The sequence below is a fragment of the Sorex araneus genome, chromosome 2, assembly GCF_027595985.1.
Source record: "Sorex araneus isolate mSorAra2 chromosome 2, mSorAra2.pri, whole genome shotgun sequence".
Lineage (NCBI taxonomy): Eukaryota > Metazoa > Chordata > Mammalia > Eulipotyphla > Soricidae > Sorex > Sorex araneus.
Genome location: NC_073303.1, coordinates 281928734 through 281953314, shown reverse-complemented (window position 1 = coordinate 281953314; position 24581 = coordinate 281928734). Strand labels below are relative to the sequence as shown.

Here is a 24581-nt window from a genome sequence, read left to right as displayed (position 1 = left end):
TCTGTCTTCATAGTGAATGTGTACTCAACTGAAACCTTAAGATCTTTTTAACTTAGCCTGCTATGTAAAAAGATACCCAGTCCCATTTGTGTGGAGTTGATTTTTTTGGTTTGCTTGTCTGTTTATGGGTCACACCCAGTGTGCATGAAGGGCTACTCTGGACTTAGTACCTTGAGGATCCATGTGATGTCAGGGATCTAATTTGAGCCTTCTGCACTGCTTGTGGGTTCATATAGGGTGCCAGGGATTGAATCCAAGTCACTGCAAGCAAGATAAGTGCCTCACTGGCTGTATTGCCTCTCTGGCCCCTCCTGATTTTTTTTTTAAACTCAAATATAGGGCAATAAATTTGGTCCCATCAGATTTCATATTGCTTTAGCCCTATTCCATATGAAAAGTTGAAAATATGAAAAGTTATAATATGAAAAGTTGAAAGCTTTTCATATTATAACCAAATCTTCAGGTGAATTTGTGCAGTCTTCCTGCCTTCTTGAGGGTGTCTATAAGATTAAAAAAGCCTATACTTGTATTTGATAAGAAATATTGAACAGGGGCTAGAGTATATGGGGATTAAGGCCTTGTATGTGGTGAACCCCAGTTCTATACCCAGCCCTACATATGGTTCTTTGAGCACTTCCAAGAGTGATTCGTGAGCATAGAACCAGTAGTGAGCCCTGAATATCATCATGTGTGGACCCCCTACCACAAAAAAACACCCTAAAAAGACACAGAGAGAAAATATTTAACATAAATATTTAACCTAAAAGGGCTAAAGATAGGTCTGTGATTAAACCTTGTAGATTTTCTTCCAATTTGACAAAGATGCTCTAATCCCTTAGAACATAAGTGGGAGGACTGCTGTGGGACAGGCTGTGTTCTCACAGTTCAACCTAAGTCCAGGAAATGTGTTGATAGTGATGGCATGAAAATATACTGGCTGTGCTGAATCAATCTGGAAACTATGTGCTCAGTGTTATTGCTTGCTGTTATTGGACTAATTTTTTTCCATTATGTTCTGAGCTTCTGCCCTCTTCAGAACAGCTTAATTCAGAGTGGAGATGTAGCTCCAGGCACCATAGGAAAGAAAAGTTTAATTCTTGAGTGCTATCCAAGCCTCCTCTAATCTCCTTGTTGCAGGAGCCTGTTGGAAGTGGTGAGGAGGTTAGTAAGACAAAGCATTCGGGGTGAAGCTTCTGGCTCATGATCGTCATTGCTTTGTGTGTGATTCTATTAATGTCACAGATACTGTTTATTTAGGGGAACTTGCAATATAATTTTATTAGCGGCATTACCTCAGTAATTTATCCATTTCTGATGAGTGTTCTTAGAAGGGAAGATTAGTTTAATTTTAATTTTTTTGTTTTGTTTTTCGGCCACACCTGGTGATGCTCAGCAGTTATTCGTGGCTCAGTACTCAGGGAATTACTCCTAGAGGTACTTAGAGGATCATATGAGGTGCCAGGGACTGGACTCGGGTCAGCTGTGTGCAAGGCAGTGTCCACTGCACTATCACTCCAGTTTCAAAAAGGGGAGATTAGTTTAAAGCTGTTTGGTGAGTGAATATTCCCAGGCTCATAAAATTCTTCTTCTTTCTCAAAAAAATTCCTGGAAACAATGAACTTATAAAGTGGCAGGGCACAGAATCAACACAGAAAAATCTATGGCATATAAAAATGTAAAAAAAAATCATGTAGGAGAGAGAGAAAGAGAGAGAAGAGAGAGAGAGAAGGGGCTAGAGACACCATCCCATATGTGCCCATGTATCCCAGGAAGTGCCCATCTTGAGCACTTCTAGGAGTGATTCCAGAGTGCAGAGCCAGGATTTACCCCTGAGAACCACCAGGTCTGACCCAAACTGAAAAACAAAAGAGAGAGAAGAAAAAACTCAATGACAAACTTCTCTACTCATGATTGTATCTCCCAAAGTTAAGTACCTAGAAATGAACTTAAAAAGTAGGAGAAAGAGTTTTGAAAACTAAGTCACTATTAAAAGAAATATAAGAAGACCCAAGGAAATTAAAACACAATCCCTGTTCCTGAATTAGAAAGATTAACATTGTTAAATATGACTATCCCACCTTAAAATACTATTCAGGTTCAATGTAGCCACTCTTCTGACAAAATATATAAAAATACTTGTTAAAACTCACAGACAAATCAACTTAAACAACCGCATCAAAAAATGGGAGAAGAGCTGTACAGATCTTTCCTCAAAGAGGACAAACAGGTGACCAATAGGAATATGAAAAAATGTTCTTTGTCACATATTATCAGGAAAATGCAAATCAAAGAGATATCACTTCACACCAGTGAGACTGGCACACATTAATAGCTATAGACACCTCAGGGGCTGGCGTGGATGTGGGCAAAAGGAACCTTCATGCACAGTTGGTGCAGATGTCATCCGGTCCAGCTGTGGAAAACAATACAGAGATTTCTCAAAAATTAAGAGTTGAGCTTCCATATGACCCAGTCATTCACTTCTTGGCCTCTACTCCAAGGTCCCCCAAATTATATTTCAAATGGTGTGTGTACTAGAATCACTGCAGCGCTGTTCACAGTAGCCAAAATCTGGAAACAATTCAAGTATCCAAGATGAGATGAATAGATTAAAAAAAAGGTAGTCTATCACACGGTGGAGTTTTACTTAGCTATAAGAAATTATGAAATCATATAATTTGCCACTACATGGATGGCATGTAGAGGGTACCATGCAGAGTGAAGTCCGTCAGAAAGGGAAGAGGGCAAAAACTGAACCCTCATATGATCCCCCATAATTTTTTTCTTCAGTCACAAAATTTTCTCCAGTGAATATATGTTATACAGTTGGAATATATTTTACATAATTTAAAAAAATAATTAAATTTGGGCTGGAAGGATAGTACAGGGGTTAAGACACTTCCCTTACATGTGACAAACCCAGATTCAACCCCTGGCACTGCATATAGTCTGCCAGGCATCACCTGGAGTGATGCCTGAGGACAGACAGAGTGAGGCATGAGCCCTGACTGCCTCCACATGTGGTTGCAAATCCCCCGAAGATTAAAAAATTTATTTTCCTTAGTGGAAGATAACCAACACTTTTGCCTCCAGGAATGAATTTTAGGTTATTTTGGCATAAATAACTATAGCTTTTCAGTAATTCTTGGGATAACTGTTTTAGTAACTGACTCAGGGACCATGCATGGTTTTGGAAACTGAATGGGTCGGCTGCAGGACCACGGGAGCTCTTTTTTTTTTGGGGGGGGTCACACCCAGCGATGCTCAGGGGTTACTTCTGGCTCTGCACTCAGGAATTACTCCTGGCGGTGCTCGGGGGACCAAATGGGATGCTGGGAATCGAACCCGGGTCAGCTGCATGCAAGGCAAATGCCCTATCCACTGTACTATCACTCCAGCCCCGACCACGGGAGCTCTTTGGTGGCAGAGGGTTTTTATTGAACAGTTTAAGTTGCATATTTCTGTCAGTTGGCATGACTGCAGAACCAGGAACCTCTGTATTCTGGATAGCACCTCTTCTAACACACATGTACACACATACACACACATGCTTGCACATTCACACACATACACACACTCACACACATATACACACACATTCACACATGATCGCATATCAGGAACTAACTGAAGACTGATTTTCTGGGCCCCTTCCCCATTTCCTCCTTATGTGCCTTGCTCTTTTCTTTTCTTCCTCCTGCTGTGGCTCCACATGTTTATTTCCTCCTGGTCTGGCCCCTCTCTCCTTATTTCCTCTGTAACACATTCTTCCAGACTTTGTCCTCTGCATAACTGATTCTATCGGTTTATAAATACCTACCATTTTTGGGCTGGAGTGATAGCACAGCGGGTAGGGCGTTTGCCTTGCATGTGGCCGATTAGGGTTCGATTCCCAGCATCCCATATGGTCCTTCAAGCACTGCCAGGGGTAATTCTTGAGTGCAGAGCCAGGAGTGACCCCTGTGCATTGCTGGGTGTGACCCAAAAAGCAAGACTTAAATAAATAAATAAATAAATAAATAAATGCCTACCATTTTAAAAGAAATCATTTATATGTCATATGCAGTTTTGCTCCCCCCTTTATTTTGGACCATACTTGGCAGTACTCAGGGCTTACTCCTGGATCTGTGCTCGGGGGTCACTTCTGGTGACTTGAGGGACCATATGGGCTGCTGGGGATCAAGTCTGGGTTGGCTGCATGCAAGACGATTATCCTACCTCCTCTACTATCTCTTGGGGCCCAAATCTCCTCTTTTTGTTTGCTAAAATATCAAGGGAGGATATAACCCAATGGGAGATCCAGCACAAGAAAAAAAAATCATGGCAATAGAACATCACTGTATAGAATGGATAAATGTATGTTGTAACAAGACTATCATAATTTTGTTTAACCAGTTTCCTTTGGGGAAACATTTTTGCATACAGTAAATTATTCACAGTTGCCTAATTATTTAGGATAAACTGCTATCAGTGATACTGTTTGGTGAAGAGTTTGCACATTCAAACTTTGCTCCTTCCTCCCCCCAAAAGGGCACGTCTATGCTCTTTCTCCTTGTACACACTGAGTCCTATCACTTTTTTTCCTTTCATTTTCTAGTTTGAGATTTTTTGTCAGTATTTCTGCTTACTTGTGCATATGGACATTCTTTTAATTGACCTCCTGGAGTTCTTCTGAGAATTTCCCTCATTTGTAGTATCATTAAAAAAATTCAATTGAATGAAGTCTTGTCTCAGGTATTTTTCAATGATTTTTTTTTCTTTTTGGGTCACACCTGACGATGCACAGGGGTTACTCCTGGCTCATGCACTCAGGAATTACTTCTGGTGGTGCTCAGGGGACCATATGGGATGCTGGGAATCGAACTCGGGTCAGCCACATGCAGTACATTTATATTGTATGTATACTATTGTATACATACAATAGTACAGCACCCACTGTACTATTGCTCCAGCCCCTCCATGTCACTGTCACTGTCACTGTCATCCCGTTGCTCATCGATTTGCTCCAGTGGGCACCAGTAACATCTCCATTGTGAGACTTGTTACTGTTATTGGCATATCGAATATGCCACGGGTAGCTTGCCAGGCTCTGCCGTGTGGGAGAAATATCCTCGGTAGCTTGCCGGGCTCTCCGAGAGGGGTGGAGGAATCAAACCCTGGTTGGCCGTGTGCAAGGTGAATGCCCTAACCACTGCACTATCGCTCCAGCCCCTTTCAATGACATTTTTTTTTTGGCTTTTTGGGTCACCCCCCAAAACTTATATAGAATAAGTAAAATGAAAAACTCATAATATTAGGGGCTGGAGCAATAGCACAGTGGGTAGAGCGTTTGCCTTGAACGCGGCCAACCCGGGTTTGATTCCCAGCATCCCATACGGTCACCCAAGCACCACCAGAAGTAATTCCTGAGTGCATGAGCCAGGAGTAACTCCTGTGCATCGCTGGGTGTGACCCAAAACGCAAAAAATAAATAAAACTCTTATCTTAAAAAAACTTATATTAAAAATAAAAACTAAAAATAAAAACTAAATACTTATATAGAATAAGTACAAAGTTTTTTTCTACTTCAAAATTATTAAAATGTTGGGGCTGGAGAGATTTACAACAGGTGAGGCATTTGCCTTGCATGTGGCTGACCTGAGTTCAGTTTCTGGCACCGCATAAGGTCCCTCAAGAGAACCCCTTCAGAAGTGATTCTGGAGTGACCACAGAGCTAGGAGAAAGCCCTGAGCACTACCAGGGGTATCCCCCCCTAGAAAACCCAAAAAATTATTAATATGTTATTCATATGATTTTATAGTGTTTAATTATTTTTAGTAGGTTAAGTTTTCTCCTATTTGAGTCTTTTTTCCTTTTGCAATCATTTCTTTTTTTTTTTTTAAGAATTTTATTTTATTGGCGCATATGCTGCCTGAGCCCACGTGCTGCTTGTGCCCACGTGGCTGAGCACATGTTTCGCCCGCATCTCCCCCCTTGAGATGTGTACTTTTATGCTTTCATACTTTTGTGTCTAAAGCTCGGTTATGTGTAGGGGCTTCCTCCACCCTTGGAGAAGCCCGCGTTCTCCCTTGAGCGCATTATTCTTACTATTCTCTCTCCCACTTATCCCTTTCTCCCTCCCTCAGAAACCTCTGAATAAGATCTATTTACTTCAAAAAAAAAAAAGAATTTATTTTATTGAATCACCATGTGGAAAATTACAATGCTTTCAGGCTTAAGTCTCAGTTATACAATGCTGAAACAACCATCCCTTCACCAGTGCCCATATCCCACCACCAAAAAAAAAAAAACAACAAACAAACAAACACAGTACACCTCCCATCCCGCCCCCCCACCCCCGCTGCCTGTAACTGATAAATTTCACTTTAATTTCTATTTGCTTTGGTTACATTCAGTATTTCAACACAAACCTCACTATTATTGTTAGGAGTACCCCACTAAAGTCAGACCTGTTGTGAAGAGATATGAGGTCCCGCAGCCGCGTGGTTTTGGATTTCTGTACTTTAGCAACTAAGTCCAGGGAGATTTCTTCCAGATATTGGATCATTGCAAGCTTGTAAACCCCATCTGTGGTCGTCATAATATGGCGGTCACCACGCCCTTCACCCCTGGCAAGGAAGAGGCGAGAGAGAGAAATACCTTTCCCCTCCTGGGCGGGCATGGGGCCGAGGCTTAGTTCTCAGTCTGGAGACATTCTGCGAGGAGCTGCCCATGCCGAAAAATTTAGCTGGTGTCCTGGAATCATTTCTAAGACATGATATTTATATACTGGTGCCTTCCTGTTTTCATATCCTAGTCACGTTTGTAACTTGACTGGTGAAGACCAAGAAATGAGCATATGGATTGCGGCAGACACGGACATGTGCCTCATAGATTTTTATTTTATTACTGTGTCTTGAATAATTTGTGCAGAAAGTGATTCCTAGGGAAAGGAATCTCTAGGGAAGTGGTAGTTAGTAATTAAATTTACTAGTATTGAATATGTGTATGAATCAGAAAAAGAGGATATCAGCAAAATATCACTTAGAGGTTTGTGTTTCACTATTTTTTTTAATATGGAAGTATTGCTGTTTATTCAGCCACTGATTAAGCTGATTGAAGCAGGCATGAACTCAGCATTATTATTTCTTTTTTTTTTTTTTTTTTGCTTTTTGGGTCACACCCGGCGATGCACAGGGGTTACTCCTGGCTCTGCACTCAGGAATCACCCTTGGCGGTGCTCAGGGGACCATATGGGATGCTGGGATTTGAACCTGGGTCGGCCGAGTGCAAGGCAAATGCCCTACCCGCTGTGCTATTGCTCCAGCCCCTCAGCATTATTATTTCTTAAAATTTCTAAATTAAAAAAAGTTTTTCATAAAGTTGTTCTTAATCATTGTTTACATGCAATATTTCAGCACCTATCCCACCACCATTGCACCTTCCCACCACCACTACTTGCAATCTTCCCACCCCCACCCCAGCCTGCCCCTGAGGCAGATGCTAAATAATTTATTTTATGTTTGCCGTAAATAGTATGAGGTGTCATGCGGCCATGAATGTGGCTGCACGCTCCTGGAATTATAAATTTTTTAAATATTTGGGGTCTGGAGACATCTCTGTAGTGGGCTGCTCTCCTCCGAGATTCATTTGTGAGTCTCTGGATCATGGCCGTTAGTATGCTAATGTGGTTCCCTGGCAGTTTGGGGCATGACTGCCAGGAAACTGGAAGGGCAGGAAGATAGGGAGAGGTTGTCCATCCCTGACTCCATGAAACCTAGAGTTTTGAGTCACTGGTCTTGCATATCTTTTTTTTTTTTTTAGCACATTCATTCTCATGGATGGGGGCGCTTGGGACAGGCCTGGGAAGGTCAACTTCGAGTGTGGCTGTAATTGGGTTCTGGAGGTTTTCGGCTGCCAGAGTTCATTTGGGGCAGGTGGAGGGACACATCTGCCCCCCTCCAAGGTGCCCCAGTAAAATTAGCCTGCTGCGGGGTGGGGCGACATCTCTACGGCATGCTGCTCTCCTCCAAGATTCATTTGCGAGTCTCTGAATCATGGCCATTTATGTGCTTAAATGGCCTGCTTTTGATCTCTTTCAAGATTTATTGATGGGTCTCTGAAGCAAGGCTGATAAATGAGCTTGAATAGCTGAGTTGGAGGTGGTTTGTGGGCCTGGCTCCCATGTGCCTAATTTCTTGCAGTTTAATTTCTCCAGAAATTTGGTTCCAAGTTGTTGGGGTCTGGCCAGAGGCACAGTGGCAATTTTGGGGTATGAGGAAGCCTGAAGGCACCATTAGGCTGCTGATGCACTCACCCTGAAGGTACAGGATGACCTTCTGGGTGGCACTGTACCCCTAGTTTCACTTCTTTTAGTGACCAAAAAAATGGAATTGTAGTAGATGCCATCAGAAATAGCTGACATGAGTACTTAGGTGTATGTTTTTGCTTTTGGTCATCCCGGAATCAAACTCAGGACCTCATGCATGAAAGGCAAGTGGGGACATTCCCCAGCCTGAGAACTTAGGTATTTAAGACTTGGTTAGCAGATGCCCTACTTCTGTTATAAAATCATGAACTCTCTAAGTTCTGTTGACTAGCAGTATTTTTAAAAACATCAATAGCTGCAGCATTGTTCACAGTGTACACTGGTGGAGGGATGGGTGTTTGATCATTGTATGATTGAAACTCAAGCATGAAAATTTTGTAACTGTATCTCACACAGTGATTTCACTAAAATTTTTTTTTTAAAGTCAATAGCTATTAACATCATTTCAATGTACATTCCTAGTTCAAAAGAGAATGTGGGGAGGGAGATTTTCTTTTCTTCTTTGACCTTACCCATAAATAAATGTTATTAAGTTTCTCATATCTCTTACAGAAATTTCCTGCCTTGTTTTTGACTACAACTTTGCACTAAATGGTCAGTTGGTAAAATTGAAGTTCTTTCACTGAGAAGGACTAAGTCAAGGTAAGAGATATATTATTTGAAATTTAAATATATAGTTGTTTTCAGGTAGCAAGATTATCAGTACTCTTCAGGATAATCTCATTTTGAAAATAATTTAGAGATCACAAAGGGATGGAGTAGCAGTCAAGGGTAGAACACAGCTGAGGATGTGTTGAATAGGGTTTTTTTTTTTTTTTTTTTGTTTTGGGGAGCCACATTTGGTGGTGCTGAGGGCTTATTCCTGGCTCTGCACGCAGGGATCACTCATGATGGTGCCAGGGATCAAACTCAGGTTGGCTGTGTGCAAGGCAAGCATCCTACCTACTGTACTATCTCTCTGGTCCCTGTGTGTTGAACACTAATACTGGGCAAAAGCTTTGCATGTGTGATTATGCATCTGCACTGTTTTAGCATCTTCACTGTAGAGATGAGGAAACTGAGCTCCCAGAGTGAAATAATACATTCATATTATCTGGCTGGTCAAGGCTACATAAGAACGTGGACACTGGGCTCTCTGCCTTTAAGGGCTTCTGTGTAGGTAACCTCCTGTTTACTCCAGCCAGTTATTGACAGCTTTCTGCCCTTTTCACCTAAACTGTCCTTCGATTTGCTTGTGTGTGTGTGGGGGGGGGGGGAGGGTAATCTATAAGCAGTAGGCAGATTTTCATATATAGAAACCATGACTTGTAGAATGAATATAAAATAACTTCTTTTTTGGGGGGTGAGGGGTCCTCCCAAGTAGTGCTCAGGAGACCTGGGGTCCACTGGGGGATTCTCGACCCTCCAGTCCTGCAGCTAATCCAGGAACCTGAGCACTGCTCTGGGGACTCGAATCTGGGTCTGCCTCTTGCAAGGCATGAGTTTAGCTTCTGTAACTTGCCATCCCCTAAAACAACTTATAGCAATGTTAACATTTGGATCTATGATTTTTATTTTTAATATTTTGGCTAGGTTCCATTATGAAGTTGAGCAGAGTGTCTGTGTAAGAGCTGGTATGCAATTATATTTGGTTTTGGTTTTGGTTTTTGGGTGACACCCAGTGCTGCTCAGAACTTACTTCTGTCTCTGTGCTCAGGGATCCTTCCTGGTGAGGCTTGGGGGAACCATATGGAATGCCAGGAGTTGAATCCCGGGTCAGCGTTCTGCCCACTCTCTACTATGGCTTGGTACTACCTCTCTGGCCCTAGGTATGCAGTTGTAAATGGCAACCCTTAGGACATTTTTCTTTTGTTTCTCTGAAATTTGGTATAATGAACTATTTTGTAAAAAGAGGACAAAGTTGGGGCTGGAGAGATAGCACAGCGGGTAGGGCATTTGCCTTGCACGCGGCCGACCCGGGTTCAAATCCCAGCATCCCATATGGTCCCCTGAGCACGGCCAGGGGTGATTCCTGAGTGCATAGCCAGGAGTAACCCCTGTGCATCGCCAGGTGTGACCCAAAAAGCAAAAAAAAAAAAAAAAAAAAAAAAAAAAAGAGGACAAAGTTGCCATCAAACAGTTGTTAACAATAAATAAATAACTGACCTGTAAATTACTCCCTCTAAGGTTGTGTCTTGTAGCCAGGTGAGGAGAAAATGTAAGAAGATATTACCTACTTCTATAAGTCTGTTCTTTTTCAGGGTTTCAGGAACGGGGTATATATGGCTCATGCTGAGTGGGAAGGGTAGGAGGTGGGATTTTTTCCCCCTCGATACGCTTGGAAATAATATAGCAAACAAGTTAATTCCTACTGTTAACTACATTCCTCCTATCTTGTACTTTGACCATTGTGAGGAAAATGTCCTTTGCCAACAAGGTCCTAAAATATAAGTGGAGAGGAAAGCTTTGTATAACAGGAAACTGAACTGCAGAGAGTTCGCTAAAACATTCCGTTGCAACAAATAGAAAGTAGAAAGCATTAGAGGTAGGAAAGATTACTGGCACCACAGTAACCTAGGTAGGTAAGAGAAGGCCAGATGGGGAAGACAAGGAGTATCTTGATCCTGTTATGTTCAGGTAAGTTAAAAGGTAGAGCTGTATGTACAAAGACTTAAGACTGGCTCAAGTAAAACCCTTGGTAGGCTAGCCTTCCCATTTAATGATACTGATGCTCACCCTCCAAACAAATTCTGGGCTCCTAGGAACTCCCCTGAAGTGAAAGGGCATCGTTGGGGATGGAACAATACAGTACAGGGGTAAGACATTTGCTTTACATGTGACCAACCCTGTAATTGGATCCCCAGATCCCCATGTGGTTCCCAGAGCCCACCAGGAATGATCCCTGAGCACAGAGTCAGGAGTTAGCCTGAGCACAACCAGATGCGCCCCCAAACAAAAACCAGTAAACAATTAAACAGAAGGTGCCATCAAAGCCTGAGGTCTCTGATTGAACTGGGGTTTGCCACCTTGACTATTGCTCCTGTCCATTTTTAACATTGACCTGGTACAAAAAGCTAAATGAAGAATTTTGGTTCTTGGTATCTATTTGCTTATAGTTAAATGTAGTTAAGTAGATTTAGATCAGGAACTTCGATTTATAGCTGATACTTTGGTGTTTTACTCTGAAGCTTTGTTACCTTCTACTTTTTTATCTTTCTAAAGACAATCGGATAACATTTGAAAATATGTTTTGGAACCTGGATTCTAACCAGGTCTGTTGTACGTTGCAGAACCTGAGACTTGTGTGCTTCTGGGCTTCTGTGGATGGCTCTCGCTCTCCTGACCACACTTCTGAGTAAGATGTCACTGAGATCCCTCAAATGGAGCCTCCTGCTGCTGTCCCTCCTGAGTTTCCTTGTGATGTGGTACCTCAGTCTCCCCCACTACAATGTGATAGAGCGGGTAAACTGGATGTACTTCTATGAGTATGAGCCAATTTATAGACAAGACTTCCACTTCACACTTCGGGAGCATTCAAACTGTTCTCATCAGAACCCCTTTCTTGTCATCCTGGTGACCTCACACCCCTCGGATGTGAAAGCCAGACAGGCTATTAGAGTCACCTGGGGTGAGAAAAAGTCCTGGTGGGGATACGAGGTTCTTACATTCTTTTTATTAGGCCAGCAGGCTGAAAAGGAGGACAAAGTGTTAGCTTTGTCCTTAGAGGATGAACATCAACTTTATGGAGATATAATACGGCAAGATTTTTTAGACACCTACAATAACCTGACCCTGAAAACCATTATGGCTTTCCGGTGGGTCAGTGAATTTTGCCCCAATGCCAAGTACGTCATGAAGACAGATACTGATGTTTTCATCAATACTGGCAATTTAGTGAAGTATCTTTTAAATTTAAACCACTCAGAAAAGTTTTTCACAGGTTATCCTCTAATTGATAATTATTCCTACAGAGGATTTTATCAAAAAACCCATATTTCATACCAGGAGTATCCCTTCAAGGTGTTCCCTCCCTACTGCAGTGGGTTGGGTTATATAATGTCCAGAGATTTGGTCCCAAGAATCTATGAGATGATGAGTCATGTCAAACCCATCAAGTTCGAAGATGTGTATGTTGGGATCTGTTTGAATTTGTTGAAAGTGGACATTCATATTCCAGAAGACACCAACCTCTTCTTTTTATATAGGATCCATTTGGATGTCTGTCAGCTCAGACGTGTGATTGCAGCTCATGGCTTTTCTTCTAAGGAAATTATCACATTTTGGCAGGTTATGCTAAGGAATACCACATGCCATTATTGATTGAGTGTTCTACCAAAAGCATAGAGAAGGGCAGGATACTTTGTGAAAAGTATGAAAGTTGGTACTATAAAATCTCCAGGGGAAAACTACTTGGGTGATCACTCTATTAGTTTACTGAAACTCGTTGAGAACCTATAGACTGGAGAAATTTTCTTTGTAGTTTTACAAAAATCAAGCCAGGCTTTAAAAAAAAGTGATATTCATATCAATTGAACTTAAATTAATTGGAGGTTTTTGTTAATAAAACTGAAAAAAATAAGACCAATTTTATGTCATACAGATGATAACTTCTTAAAAGGCTTTCTTTAACCGAATAAGTTTGTTAATTCATAAAATAATGTGGAATTTTAGTCATGGGACAACCTAATGAGCTGAGGGTTTCTTTTCTTTTTTTTTTTGTATATATCACATGGATCATCAGTTTTTAAAAATACAGTGTTTTGTGTACAAAATTGTAACTAAAATGATACCAAAAAACTTTCATCTGTTTTTGGTCATTTTAAAGGTACTTTAAAATGTTTCAGTATTTTACAATTATCTATTGTTATTTAATATTACTTAGAACTTTCTGAGTGTTTGAATATTACAGTTGTTTCAATACTGTATACATAGAACAATGAGTCACATTTCACTTCAACTTTTTTCCAGTTATATCTCTGATGAATTTATTATTGATAGCTCTATTCGTGTAAAGTCATTGGTCATTATTGTGCTTCAATAATGTCTTGAACTCTGATAAATATTACTGTGGTAATGTAGAGAAGAATTAAAGTAAGAAATTCAAAATTATTGTCTTGTTTTGAAAAATATAAATCCCAGCATTTTTCTAGATGTGTCCCTTTATGTGTCTCCCTATTCTACGTGGAAATTAGAAATAATAACCTGGAAGGCAGCATGTTTTCATTAGGAGAGGACTCCAAAGGAAAGAAAGGAAGAAAAGAGAGACCTGATAACCAGCGTTGTAGGGAGTGTCATATTCCAGAGCTGACATGGAAAAGGAAAACTAGAGAGTTGAGTCACAGAATTAATCCACTCCACTTGTTTTCTGATTAACAATGAGCTTGAGGATAAAGAGGGCGGGGAGGAAGCAATGCTCCTGCTGCTGTTACTGATTTTACATTAACTAGAAAGCCGTAAGGCATGATGTAGAATCAAACTTGATTTCCATGTCACAATCAGGCACATTTATTCATAGGAGTGTAGCCTATCTTTTATTCGATCTGCTACTAATAGATCAAATGGAAACATTCTTTATCCCAAATCTGCAGTTTCCTATGATGACTGATAGGAGACAAAATGACTCCTTCTCTTCCACCCCTGGCCATTTTTTGGGTTACATACTGGTGCAAAAGATCAAATCATTTTGCAGAAAGTGTAAACCTTAAAGTATACCATCAGGTGGGGCTGGAGTGATAGCACCGCGGGTAGGGCGTTTGCCTTGCACACGGCTGACCCAGGTTCGATTCCCAGCATCCCATATGGTCCCCCGAGCACCACCAGGAGTAATTCCTGAGTGCATGAGCCAGGAGTAACCCCTGTGCATTGCTGGGTGTTACCCAAAAAGAAAAAAAAAAGTATACCATCAGGGCCAGGGAGACAGCTCAGGAGCTGGAGCACAGGCCTGGCTTGCACAGGCCACACATGACCTCTTGGGCACTGTCGGGCATAACCCTGGTGGCTTCCCACACCACTGGGAAGGCCCCGAGAGTAGGGAGGGCAGCATTTAGTCAGCTCTTATAATAGTGCTGCTCTGCATTCATCTCGGAGTCTTTTGTTTGTTTTGGGGCCACACCGTGGGACACTCAGTGGTTGCCCCTACTCTGTACTCAGGAATTACTCCTGGCAGTACTCGGGGGACCATATGGGATGCCAGGGATGGAACCGGTCCACTGTGTGCAAGGCAAATGCCCTACCCGCTTGACTATCTCTCCAGCTCCAAGGAGAACACCAAGAGTCACTGTGGTGCTTATTTTTGTAGCATGATTAGATTTGATCAATTTTGCAAAAGTTTGTACTTATATTTGGGGCACTAACTCACAGTATTTTTAGTGAGAATTTTAAGATCCAAACCAACAGAAGTGAAACGTAACCAACTGCTGTTGCCTGCTTCTCTTTTTTGGTTTTGTTTTTCTGCATCTGGCAGTACTCAGGGCTGACTCCTGGCTTTGTGCTTAGGGATCATTCCTGGTGGGCTCAGAGGACCATCTGGGGTGCTAGGGATCCTAATTTGGGTCAGCCAGGTGCAAGACAAGTGCCCTCCCCACTTTAGCCTCTCTCCAGCCCCTGCTGCCTTGTCTTGACTTGGCTTAAGCCAGGTCCTGAGTCCAATCTTCTTTTCTCAGATCTGGCTCTTACATTTGCAAACCCTTTCCCCTGCATTGTGTTATAAATAAGTAACTCCCAAAGTATCTTTCAATTTCTCTTTCAGTTGAACTTTTCTGACTTCTTTTTCTTTTCTTTTTGGGTCACACCCGGCAATGCACAGGGGTTACCTCCTATTTTGCACTCAGGAGTTACTCCTGGCGGTGCTCAGGGGACCATATGGGATGCTGGGAATCAACCTGGGTTGGTCGAGTGCAAGGCAAACGCCCTACCCGCTGTGCTATTGCTCCAGCCCCAAACTTTTCTGACTTCTTATGTGTGAGGGAGGCATGTAGAGAGGAATGCTACTACTATTTCCCTACTAAAGGAGATCATTCAAAATCATGCCCCAGTACAGAATCAGTGTCCTGGGGCTGGAGCAATAGCACAGCGGGTAGGACGTTTGCCTTGCACGCGGCCGGCCCAGGTTCAATTCCCAGCATCCCATATGGTCCCCTGTGCACCGCCAGGGGTGATTCCTGAGTGCAGAGCCAGGAATAACCCCTGTACATCACTGGGTGTGACCCAAAAAGAAAAAAAAAATTAGTGTCCCTCAGGAGAAATTGTCACTATCTTAGATTTTAGCAGCAGCAGCTGATGGCTCTAAATGCCACTTTGCCCTCTTCTCTTTTGTGGAGTTACCACAGGTGGAAATGCACCAGAGGATGAAAGGAGGAGGCTGAAGGCACACACCAGATGATGGCCTCTCAATGACTTATGTAGGTAAAGTCTTGCCTTATGTGACAATAGGGATAGAACTTGAGTAAAATAAGTCAGGAACTGGAAGGCTATTACTGGGAGAATTTACTTACATGTGTGATATAAATAACCAAAGCAGATAAGCTGGCAGAACAATAAAAATTTCTTTTCGACTGAAGAATGTGGTGGTTACTGAAGGGAAAGCAGGAGGGTGGGGGCCAGAGTGCTCCTGTGGTGTCTGATGGGCTGAAACTTTGGTGGTGGCTGTGGAGAGTCTTATATGCACAAGCCATGCGACTTGACCTCTGAAATCTTATGATACTGTAAGCCAAAGGTAAGTCTATGACATTTGAGGGAAATATTCCTTTAAAAACTAAAAAAATTTTTTGAAAAATTTATTTTAATGAAGACAAAAGTCACAACTATTAATAAAATTCTAGAGTTGAAATTGGTTAGATAACAAAGCTCCAATATTAAAATTAATAAGTATAAAAATCAATTTTTATGTGAAAACTGTTATATCTGATCATACAGTTCTTTTTTTTTTGATTCACCGTGAGGTACAATAACAATGCTTTCATGTTTGAGTTTCGATCATACAGTCATCCAACGCCCATCCCTTCACCAGTGCACATTATCCACCACCGAAATCCACGGTATCCCCCCTGCCTCCCATTCCACACCTCCCCCTGCCTATGTGGCAGACAAATTATACAATACTCTCTTTCTTTACTTTAGTTACTTTTGATATTTTGAGACCAGTCCTACCGCCCCTCATACTTGCTGAAAAGGCAATGCTAGCCAATGTATTTTGTATTGTTTGTTTTGATTGCAATATAATGTCATGGTCGCACACTCTAGGAATTCTAAAATTTTCATAATTAGGGTCAAGAGATCATTGCAGCAAGTTGTTTGGGTCCGAGGTTCGTTTGTGTGTCTCTGGATCCTGGCCATGTGGGAGCTTAAGTAGATGGTGGCCGGGTGTTGCATCATCTCAAAGTCTCCTGGGGCGGGGGAAAGGAGGAGTGCCCACTCTTCCCCTGTCCCGTGAGGCCTACTGGCATTTGGTGCCACCAGCGCTTGTACCTGGAGCATATTGCTGACTTATAGAAAATGGCGGTCGCTGGAGTTCCTAGGGTGTAGGCGGAGGGATGGCACCTACCCCCGTCTGGAGCAGCCCAGCGGAAACGGCCTATTGCAAAGTCCACGGCCATCTCTATCTCTGTAGGAAGTTGCTCGGGTCCGAGGCTCATTTGTGTCTTTCTGATCATACAGTTCTTAAGTCTTTGTCTAAGAGTTTATTAAGCTGTTTTGTTGCTAGTTGAGCCTTCTGTGTTATTGTTATAGTTGAGCCTTCTGTGTTATTTTGTTTTTCTGAGTTTAGTTGGCTTCTGTGTTACATTCCCATCTAATTTGGTGTGCTCCTACTCGGCTTTCAGTATCGGGGAGATAGGAGGTATTGAGGCTTCAGGGTCTATGGTCTGGGTCAGTGAGTTGACATGGCAGGGGCTTCCTGACGAATGGGGGGTGCCCATCCCAACTTAGAGAAAACCCCAGAGTTCTAGCCTGGCACCTTGGCATCTCTGCAGAGAATATTCTTTAAAAAAAAATTTTTTTTTTAGGAGCTTGAGCAATAGCATGGCGGGTAGGGCGTTTACCTTGCACGCGGCTGGGTTCAGTTCCCAGCATCCTATATGGTCCCCTGAGCACTGCAGGGGTGATTCCTGAGTGCAGAGCCAGGAGTAATCCCTGTACATCGCCAGGTGTGACCCAAAAAGCAAAAAAATAAAAAATAAAAAAATAAAAAAAATTAAAATTTTTATTAATTCACCATGAAATACAGTAACAAAAATTTCATGTTTGAACTTGATCATACTGTCATCCAATACCCATCTCTTCACCAGTGCACATTTTCCACTGGTGAAGGGAATACCAAAATCCCCAGTATTCCCCCACACCCCCCCATACCATACCTCCCTTGCATATTCTTGAAGTGGCACCCTTGGTGCAGCTGCAGGGAACTCTAGAGTTTTCAGCTGAAAAGACCAATGTTCCCAGGAAGTTTAGCTTCTTGGCTGGCATCTCCTTGGAAATTTAGTCGGGAATCCATAGAGCAGGGCCAGCTGGTGGCAGCTGGGGGAGGTGGGCATGGCTGCCAGGCTCCCGGAAGTATAGGGGATTTGGGGAGGCTGCTTGTCCCAACTCTGAGAAGACCCCAGAGTTCTAGCCTGGGCACTGGGGTACCTGAGATTATTTATGATTTGGTGTCTCTGCAGAGAATGCTGCTTGGTGTGCATCTCTGATATGGCCAGAGCAGGGCTGTGTGTTGAGTCACCTTGGCAGCAGCTGTGGGAGGTGGACCAGAAAAATATTCCTTTTATTACTTGATTCTGGATGGCAAGGGAAAAAATGCTTTTATAACATAAATGCTTTATAACATTAAATGTGGGTGAAAAACAGAGTCATAAGATGTCAGCGGAAATGGCTCGAGCGGATATGCTCAGATACTTGCTGCCGAGGGGCAAGGCCTCCTGCCCACCCTTCCTCTTTCCTCTCTCCTACCTGGGCAGAGGCTGTTCCCCCCGTCCCTGCCACCCCTCCAACCCCCCCATCCCCCGTGAGATGTCACGAGTGCCTTTCTTGCAGCTCAAACTTCACACTGTGAACCAATCCCAAAGAGATGTCTGCTGGTAGATTTCTGGGGACAATCCTCCCTCATAAAACAAACAGGGGTACCAGGGAAAGGCTCTGTTGTCTGGACAGATGATCCGATGGCATTGCTGGGAATCTCCAGCTGCTGTGTGCATTGCATTAGCTTTACCTGCTGAAGGACCTGTCTGGCCGAAGGGGAAGCCCAATCTTGTGTGACACCCATGAACCACTGAATGGCCTGGGACCACTGAGCCACTGAGCCACTGAACCCACCGAGCACCACATCTTCCTAAGCCCTGTGCATGAGAAGGAACCACTGTAGCACACAGGTGCAGTGGTCCTTGGCAGCTGAGGGCCGGTGAACTCTAGCAACCTAACACTTGACCCGCCTAGGCAGTGTTGTGAGTCTCAGTAGGACATAAGTCAAGCTCTCCTCTTGGGCAAAGCGAAAGTTCAGAACGATGGGCCTGCAAGTGGTGACCTGCCTCAGGTGTCAATGGAGAGAGAGAAATGCCCTCCCCCACTCTCCTGTACCAGATCTTACTGTCTATTGAAGGCAGTTTTGTCTGCTGAGAGAAAAAAGGAGAAAGCAGCATGAATGGCTCCTCCGGTTCCTGAATGGCCATGATCCCAGAGGCAAACAAACCAATCTCGGAACCCAGCAGCTTTTAGCAGAAATACATCTGGACTGTGCATTAAACTACAGCGCTGTGCCACTCTGGGTGGGGAAAGGTGTTGTTCCTTCTGCCTCCCCCCCACCCCCAGGCGGCACGGTGGCCGCCATTTTTCAGAGCCTATTGGACAACCAGGTATGAGATTGCAGTGACATGACATGCGGGGCTTCACGGGATGGGGGGTGGAACGGGCCCTTCTCCCTGCCCCGATGAGACCCGGAGTTGCCCCCCACGAATGGCTCCAGGCTCCTGAACAGCCATGATCCCAGAGGCACACAAACCAATCTCGGAACCCAGCGGCTTTTGGAAGAAATCCCTCCAGACTTAATTACTAAAATATCAGAAATTATGCTCTTCATAGTCAGCAATAGAAAACAAATTATCTAATGTTGCCTTTTTGAAAGGTTCAATTGTTGGGGGGAAATTCCAAATAATAATGGTGGATCTTTTGTTGAAATATTAAATGTAATAAAAGTAGACAGAGAGAGTAAAGTGGAAATCATCTGCCACAGAGGAAGGGGGAGGGATGGGATGGAGGGTATACTGGGGTTCTTAGTGGTGGGAAATATGCACTGGTGAAGGGATGGGTGTTTGATCATTGTATGACTGAGACTTAAACTTGAAAGCCTTGTAACTGTTCTCACGGTGATTCTATAAATAATGAAAACGAAGAAGGAGAAGAAGAAGAAGAAGAGGGGGGAGGAGGAGGCGGAGGAAGAGGAGAAGGGGAAGAAGGAGAAGAAGAAGAAGAAGAAGAAGAAGAAGAAGAAGAAGAAGAGGAGGAGAAGGAGGAGAAAGAGGAGGAAGAGAAGGAGGAGGAGGAAGAGGAGGAGGAGGAGGAAGAGGAGGAGGAGGAGGAAGAGGAGGAGGAGGAGGAGGAAGAGGAGGAGGAGGAAGAGGAGGCAAGCAAGCAAAACTAGAGGGAGTGACGCTTCAGTGCCAGTGTCTCTCAGGAGGCAGGGTGAGTCACTGTTGATTTTATGCATTCAGAATGAAAGTTTCTAAGCTAATGGTAATGATCCTCATTCTATGTTCATATATAAGAAGCTGGAAAATTTCTGGCTTTTGGTAAATTCACAAGGAATTGGTGCTCTGGACATAGGCCTAGCAATTCTTTCTTAGTGTAGCTATAATTATTGATTATCTAATGTGTATTATATATGTAAATATAAATATATAAAATATGCACCATTAGTTAATAAAGTGTCCATAGTTTCTGGGCAAGAGTAATTTAAAATTTATAAATAGCAGTTAGTTTGGGGGGCTGGAGTGATAGCACAGTGGGTAGGGCATTTGCCTTGCACGTGGCCGACCCGGGTTCAAATCCCAGCATCCCATATGGTCCCCTGAGCACCGCCAGGGGTGATTCCTGAGTGCATGAGCCAGGAGTGACCCCTGTGCATCGCCCGGTGTGACCCCCCAAAAAAAATAGCAGTTAGTTTGGTTCAAAGGTCAAATGATAATCAGTGAATAGTAAAATATGGAAAGTGAAAATTTCACTATTATTGAATCTCTCGTCTGATGCCTTTTGAAAATTTGTAAATTTTTTTTTTTTAATAAACTTCAACATGGACACAAAGTCCATTAAAAACTGTGCTGGGTCGGAGAGATAGTATCACAGGTAGGGTGCTTACCTTGCACATGGCTGACCGGGGTTCGATCCCTGGCACCCAGTATGGTCCCCTTGAGCACTGCCAGGAGTGATTTCTGAATCCTGATCCAGGAGTAACCCCTGAGCACTGCCAGGTGTGGCCCCACACCCAAACCGAACCAAAACCTAAACATCCTCCCCCCAAACAAAAACCCAAACCCCAACAGTAGAACTGTACTGGTCCAGAGGAGAGCGCCCAAGCAGCAGATGTGCTAGGCCATGAGTCTTGTTGCCTGCAGTGCATGGCCCTACTGAGCACCACCAGCATGCCTGGGGAGCTCTAAACCCGAGCACTGGACCTGGTCCGCCCCATTGAATATTGCTGAGAGTGACCCCCCAGCTCCCACACCATCCCCAGCTGGGGGTGGCCTGTATGTATACATGAAAAGTATTTCCTATGTAGACATAAAATTATGTATTTTTCAGCCTTAAATGTTAAAGCAACCGGTTTCCTGTTGAACAACCTACTTTGCTGCAAAGTTATTCTGAGGATTGTCTCACCCACTGTGTCCCTCTACTTGGTTAATGCCAGTTGCCATGTGAGTACACTGAGGAGTCCCCTCTCCGGCTCTCTGCCCAGCACGCCCAGACAGCATCTAGTCCAAGTGACAAGGCCTGCAGCCAGTTCCTCCTAAAGGGTTGAGAATGATAAATTCTGGGGGCTGGGGTGATAGTATAATGGGTAGGGTGCTTGCCTTGCATGTGGCTGACCTGGGTTCAATCCGTGGCACCTTATATGGTCCCCAAACCACCGCCAGTAGTAATTCTTGAGTACAGAGCCAGGAGTAGTCACTGGGTATTGCAGAGTGTGGCCCCCAAACAAACAAACAAACAAACAACAAAAACAACAACTGAAAAAGAGAATTCTAAATTCTAAGCTACCCAAGTCAAATCTTGGTGCTCACTTCAACTGAGGAGATGCAATTCTGGGAAAATTTGCTACTAGTTACTTTTTAAAATACACTGCTTTTTAGTTTGAATAGAAGATATGGGTACTTATAATACCATATACTCCTCATATACTTCCTGTTCCCTTCCCCAAATCCCTCACCTTCTATGCACTGTCTCCCCAATTACCAATATACCTAACCAGAGTGGTCCCTTCATTAATCGGGTGGCACTAGTAATTCAGTATTATCTAAGTCTTAGCGTCACGCTGGGTTCTTGGATTGGAGCCTGTGGGGAAAGCTGCAGAGCTGGAGTCCGGGGTGATAACTTCTAGGAAGTCTGGGCACTGTTACAGCGGGGAAGGTGTTGTCTTAAACATGACCCATCGGGTTTAATTCCTGGCAGCACGTATGGTCCCTTGAACCTTGCCATGAGTGATCCCTGGGCACAGAGCCAGGAGTAAGCCCAGAGCACCATTGGGTGGGGCCTTCACCCAAATCCCCTTTCCCCCCTAAAAACACCCCACCAATCCCTCTACCCCCCCCCCCACATGCAACAGAAACAGGAAGTGCCTATCCTGGCATTTAAAAATGCCTTTAACCAAGGCCAGTTCCCTTTGTCTAGGACTGGCTAGTGGGCCTAACATCATGTGCAAAGTTTAAACTGCAGTTTTCTCTCCCATTTCCCTGAACTTTCTTCACCTGCAAAATTCTTTTGGTTTGAGAAATGCCTAATCTAGGGGCGGAGAGATAGTAAAGCAGGTAGGGTACTTGCCTTGCTTGTGACCAACCTGGGTTCAATTATCAGGGTCCCATATGGTCCCAGAACCCTGCCAGGTTTGTTCTTTGAGCACAGAGCCAGGAGTAAAGGAGTATTCCCTCAGATCCTCCAGGTATTGCCTCAAAACAAAAACAACAACAACAAAAATACATGCCTTATTATTATATTTTTCTTTTTACTTTTTTGGCCACACTCAGCGGTGCTCAAGGGTTACTCCTGGATTTGAGCTCAGGAATTACTCCTGGCGGTGCACGGGGGACCATATGGGATGCCAGGGGTCAAATGCAGGTTGGCTGTGTGCAAGACAAGCACCCCATCTGCTGTACTCTGACTCCAACCTCTAAATGCTTTATCTGATGCTTTGTCGTGGTGGGAAGAAACATAAGCAAGTAGCTAGAGGAAGAACTCTTAGTGACCCATCCTGGGAAGTGTGCAAAGATGAATGGTCATAAATCATAAAGCTGACCAGATCAGAAGAGTCAGCCTGACCTGGCTACCTAGGCAAAGGGAAGGAGGGAACTACAGAAACTATTGGTACCATTAGTAAATGTACATACGGAACTTAAAAAGAATGTATCCAACACAAAGATTCTGTCTGGGAGAGATGGTACAGTGGATAGGATGCTTGCTAGCATGCGGCTGACCAGATTCACCCTGATATCCCGTATGGTCACCCAGCATGGTCAGGAGTGATGAAATGATTTAATTAGATTTTAAAAAAGAGGGGTCCGAAGAATAGTACAGCAGGTAGGGCGTTTGCCTTGCACATGGCTGACCCTTGTTTGGTCCCCAGCATCCCATATGGTCCCCCCAGCACCTCCAGGAGTGATTCCTGAGTGCAGAGCCAGGAGTAACCCCCTGAGCATCTCTGGGTGTGACCCAAAAAGCCAAAAAAATAAAAGAGAAAAGATTCCTAGCAAGGAAGGTTTATTTCTCTATTATATTCTATTGGTTTCTACGCCTATCCCCCTCCCCACCCGCCGCTTTTTGGTTTGTTTTGGGGCCACACCTGATCATGCTCAGCACTTGTTCTGAGCACAGGGATAACTCCTGGCTGCTCCTCATGTGGTGCTGAAGATCGCCCGGGCCAGTCACATGCAAGGCAAGTGCCTTACCCACTGTCCTATTTCTTCCACCCTGTGTGCCTCCAATACCACATTGACTTAATGGCTATTGCTTTGCAATATAATTTGAAATCAGCAAGTGTGATATCTACATTTTCCTTCTTTTTTCCCTCAAAATTACTTTGTTGTTTGGATCTTTTGTGGTTCCATACATACTTTACAATTGTTTTTTCCTGTTTTCTTGAAAAGTGTCATTGGTATTTTGATAGGAACTGCATTGAGTCTTTAGATTGCTTTAGCTGTTATGTGGACATGGTCATTTTAATAATGTTTATTCAGTGCATGAGCAGAGTGTGTCTTTTCATTTCTTTGAGTTTTCTGTTTTTTGTAGTAATGTCTTAAACAGTCTTCACTGTAGAGGGGTGTAGTTTCTTTTGTTAGACTTCTGTTATGTAGCAAATTTTTTTAAGGACAGCAACATCCTTGTAATTAGAGGTTTAAGAAAACATCATCCAGGCCATCTTGCCACATTCAACAGAGAAGCAGCCAGGCATTCTGGTGAGCAACGTGGCCGGACAATGCTCCGGACCCGAATCAGGGCCAGCAACACCGGGAATCCGCTATTGCGGCCGCGCGACCTTTTCTAAAAACTGAAAACATACAATCTTTTAATGGAAAACTAATTATCAAATGCTTCCTTAGTAGGGCTGTCTTTTTTGGGAGGAAACTCCCACAACAATAGTGAGTTTTGTGTTGAAATATGGAACGTAATCAAGGTAAAGAGAAAATGAAGTGAAATTCATCAGTTATACAGTTGGGGTGGGGGGTGGGAGCGGGGGGTATACTGGGGATTTTGGTGGTGGAATATGGGCACTGGTGAAGGGATGGTGTTTGAATATTGTGTAACTGAGACATAAACCTGAGAACTTTGTAACTTTCCACATGGTGATAAAATAAAAATTAAAAAGAAAAGAAAAGAAAACATCATCCATCCACTATTGGGTCCTGACTAGGAATCATAGCTGTGCTGATAAGGGCTGGTGTGGGGTGGAGAGGGGGAGTGTGCCTTGGCCCTGAGCAGCCCCTGCTCTGGCTGTGGGATTTACAGCAAACATCTGAGCCGGTAAAGGCTGGGGGAAGGTGTGCTCTGACCCCGGGCAGGTCAAAGATCTTTTGTTCTTGTGTGAACTATATTTCGCTCTCCC

At 43.5% G+C, this 24581-nt stretch overlaps 1 protein-coding gene across 3 annotated transcripts in view; it reads left to right on the top strand.

The window, feature by feature from the left end:
- The window catches only part of B3GALNT1 (beta-1,3-N-acetylgalactosaminyltransferase 1 (globoside blood group)), a 25384-nt gene extending 11948 nt beyond the window's left edge, over positions 1-13436 (top strand). For all 3 annotated transcript variants that reach the window (XM_055128400.1, XM_004602967.2, XM_055128401.1), the window contains 2 exons: positions 8861-8950; positions 11578-13436. In XM_055128400.1, the coding sequence (XP_054984375.1) occupies positions 11612-12607 (996 nt within the window). In that variant the 5' untranslated portion in view covers positions 8861-8950; positions 11578-11611 and the 3' untranslated portion in view covers positions 12608-13436. The remainder of the gene's footprint in view (positions 1-8860; positions 8951-11577) is intronic.
- Positions 13437-24581: the final 11145 nt, after the last annotated feature.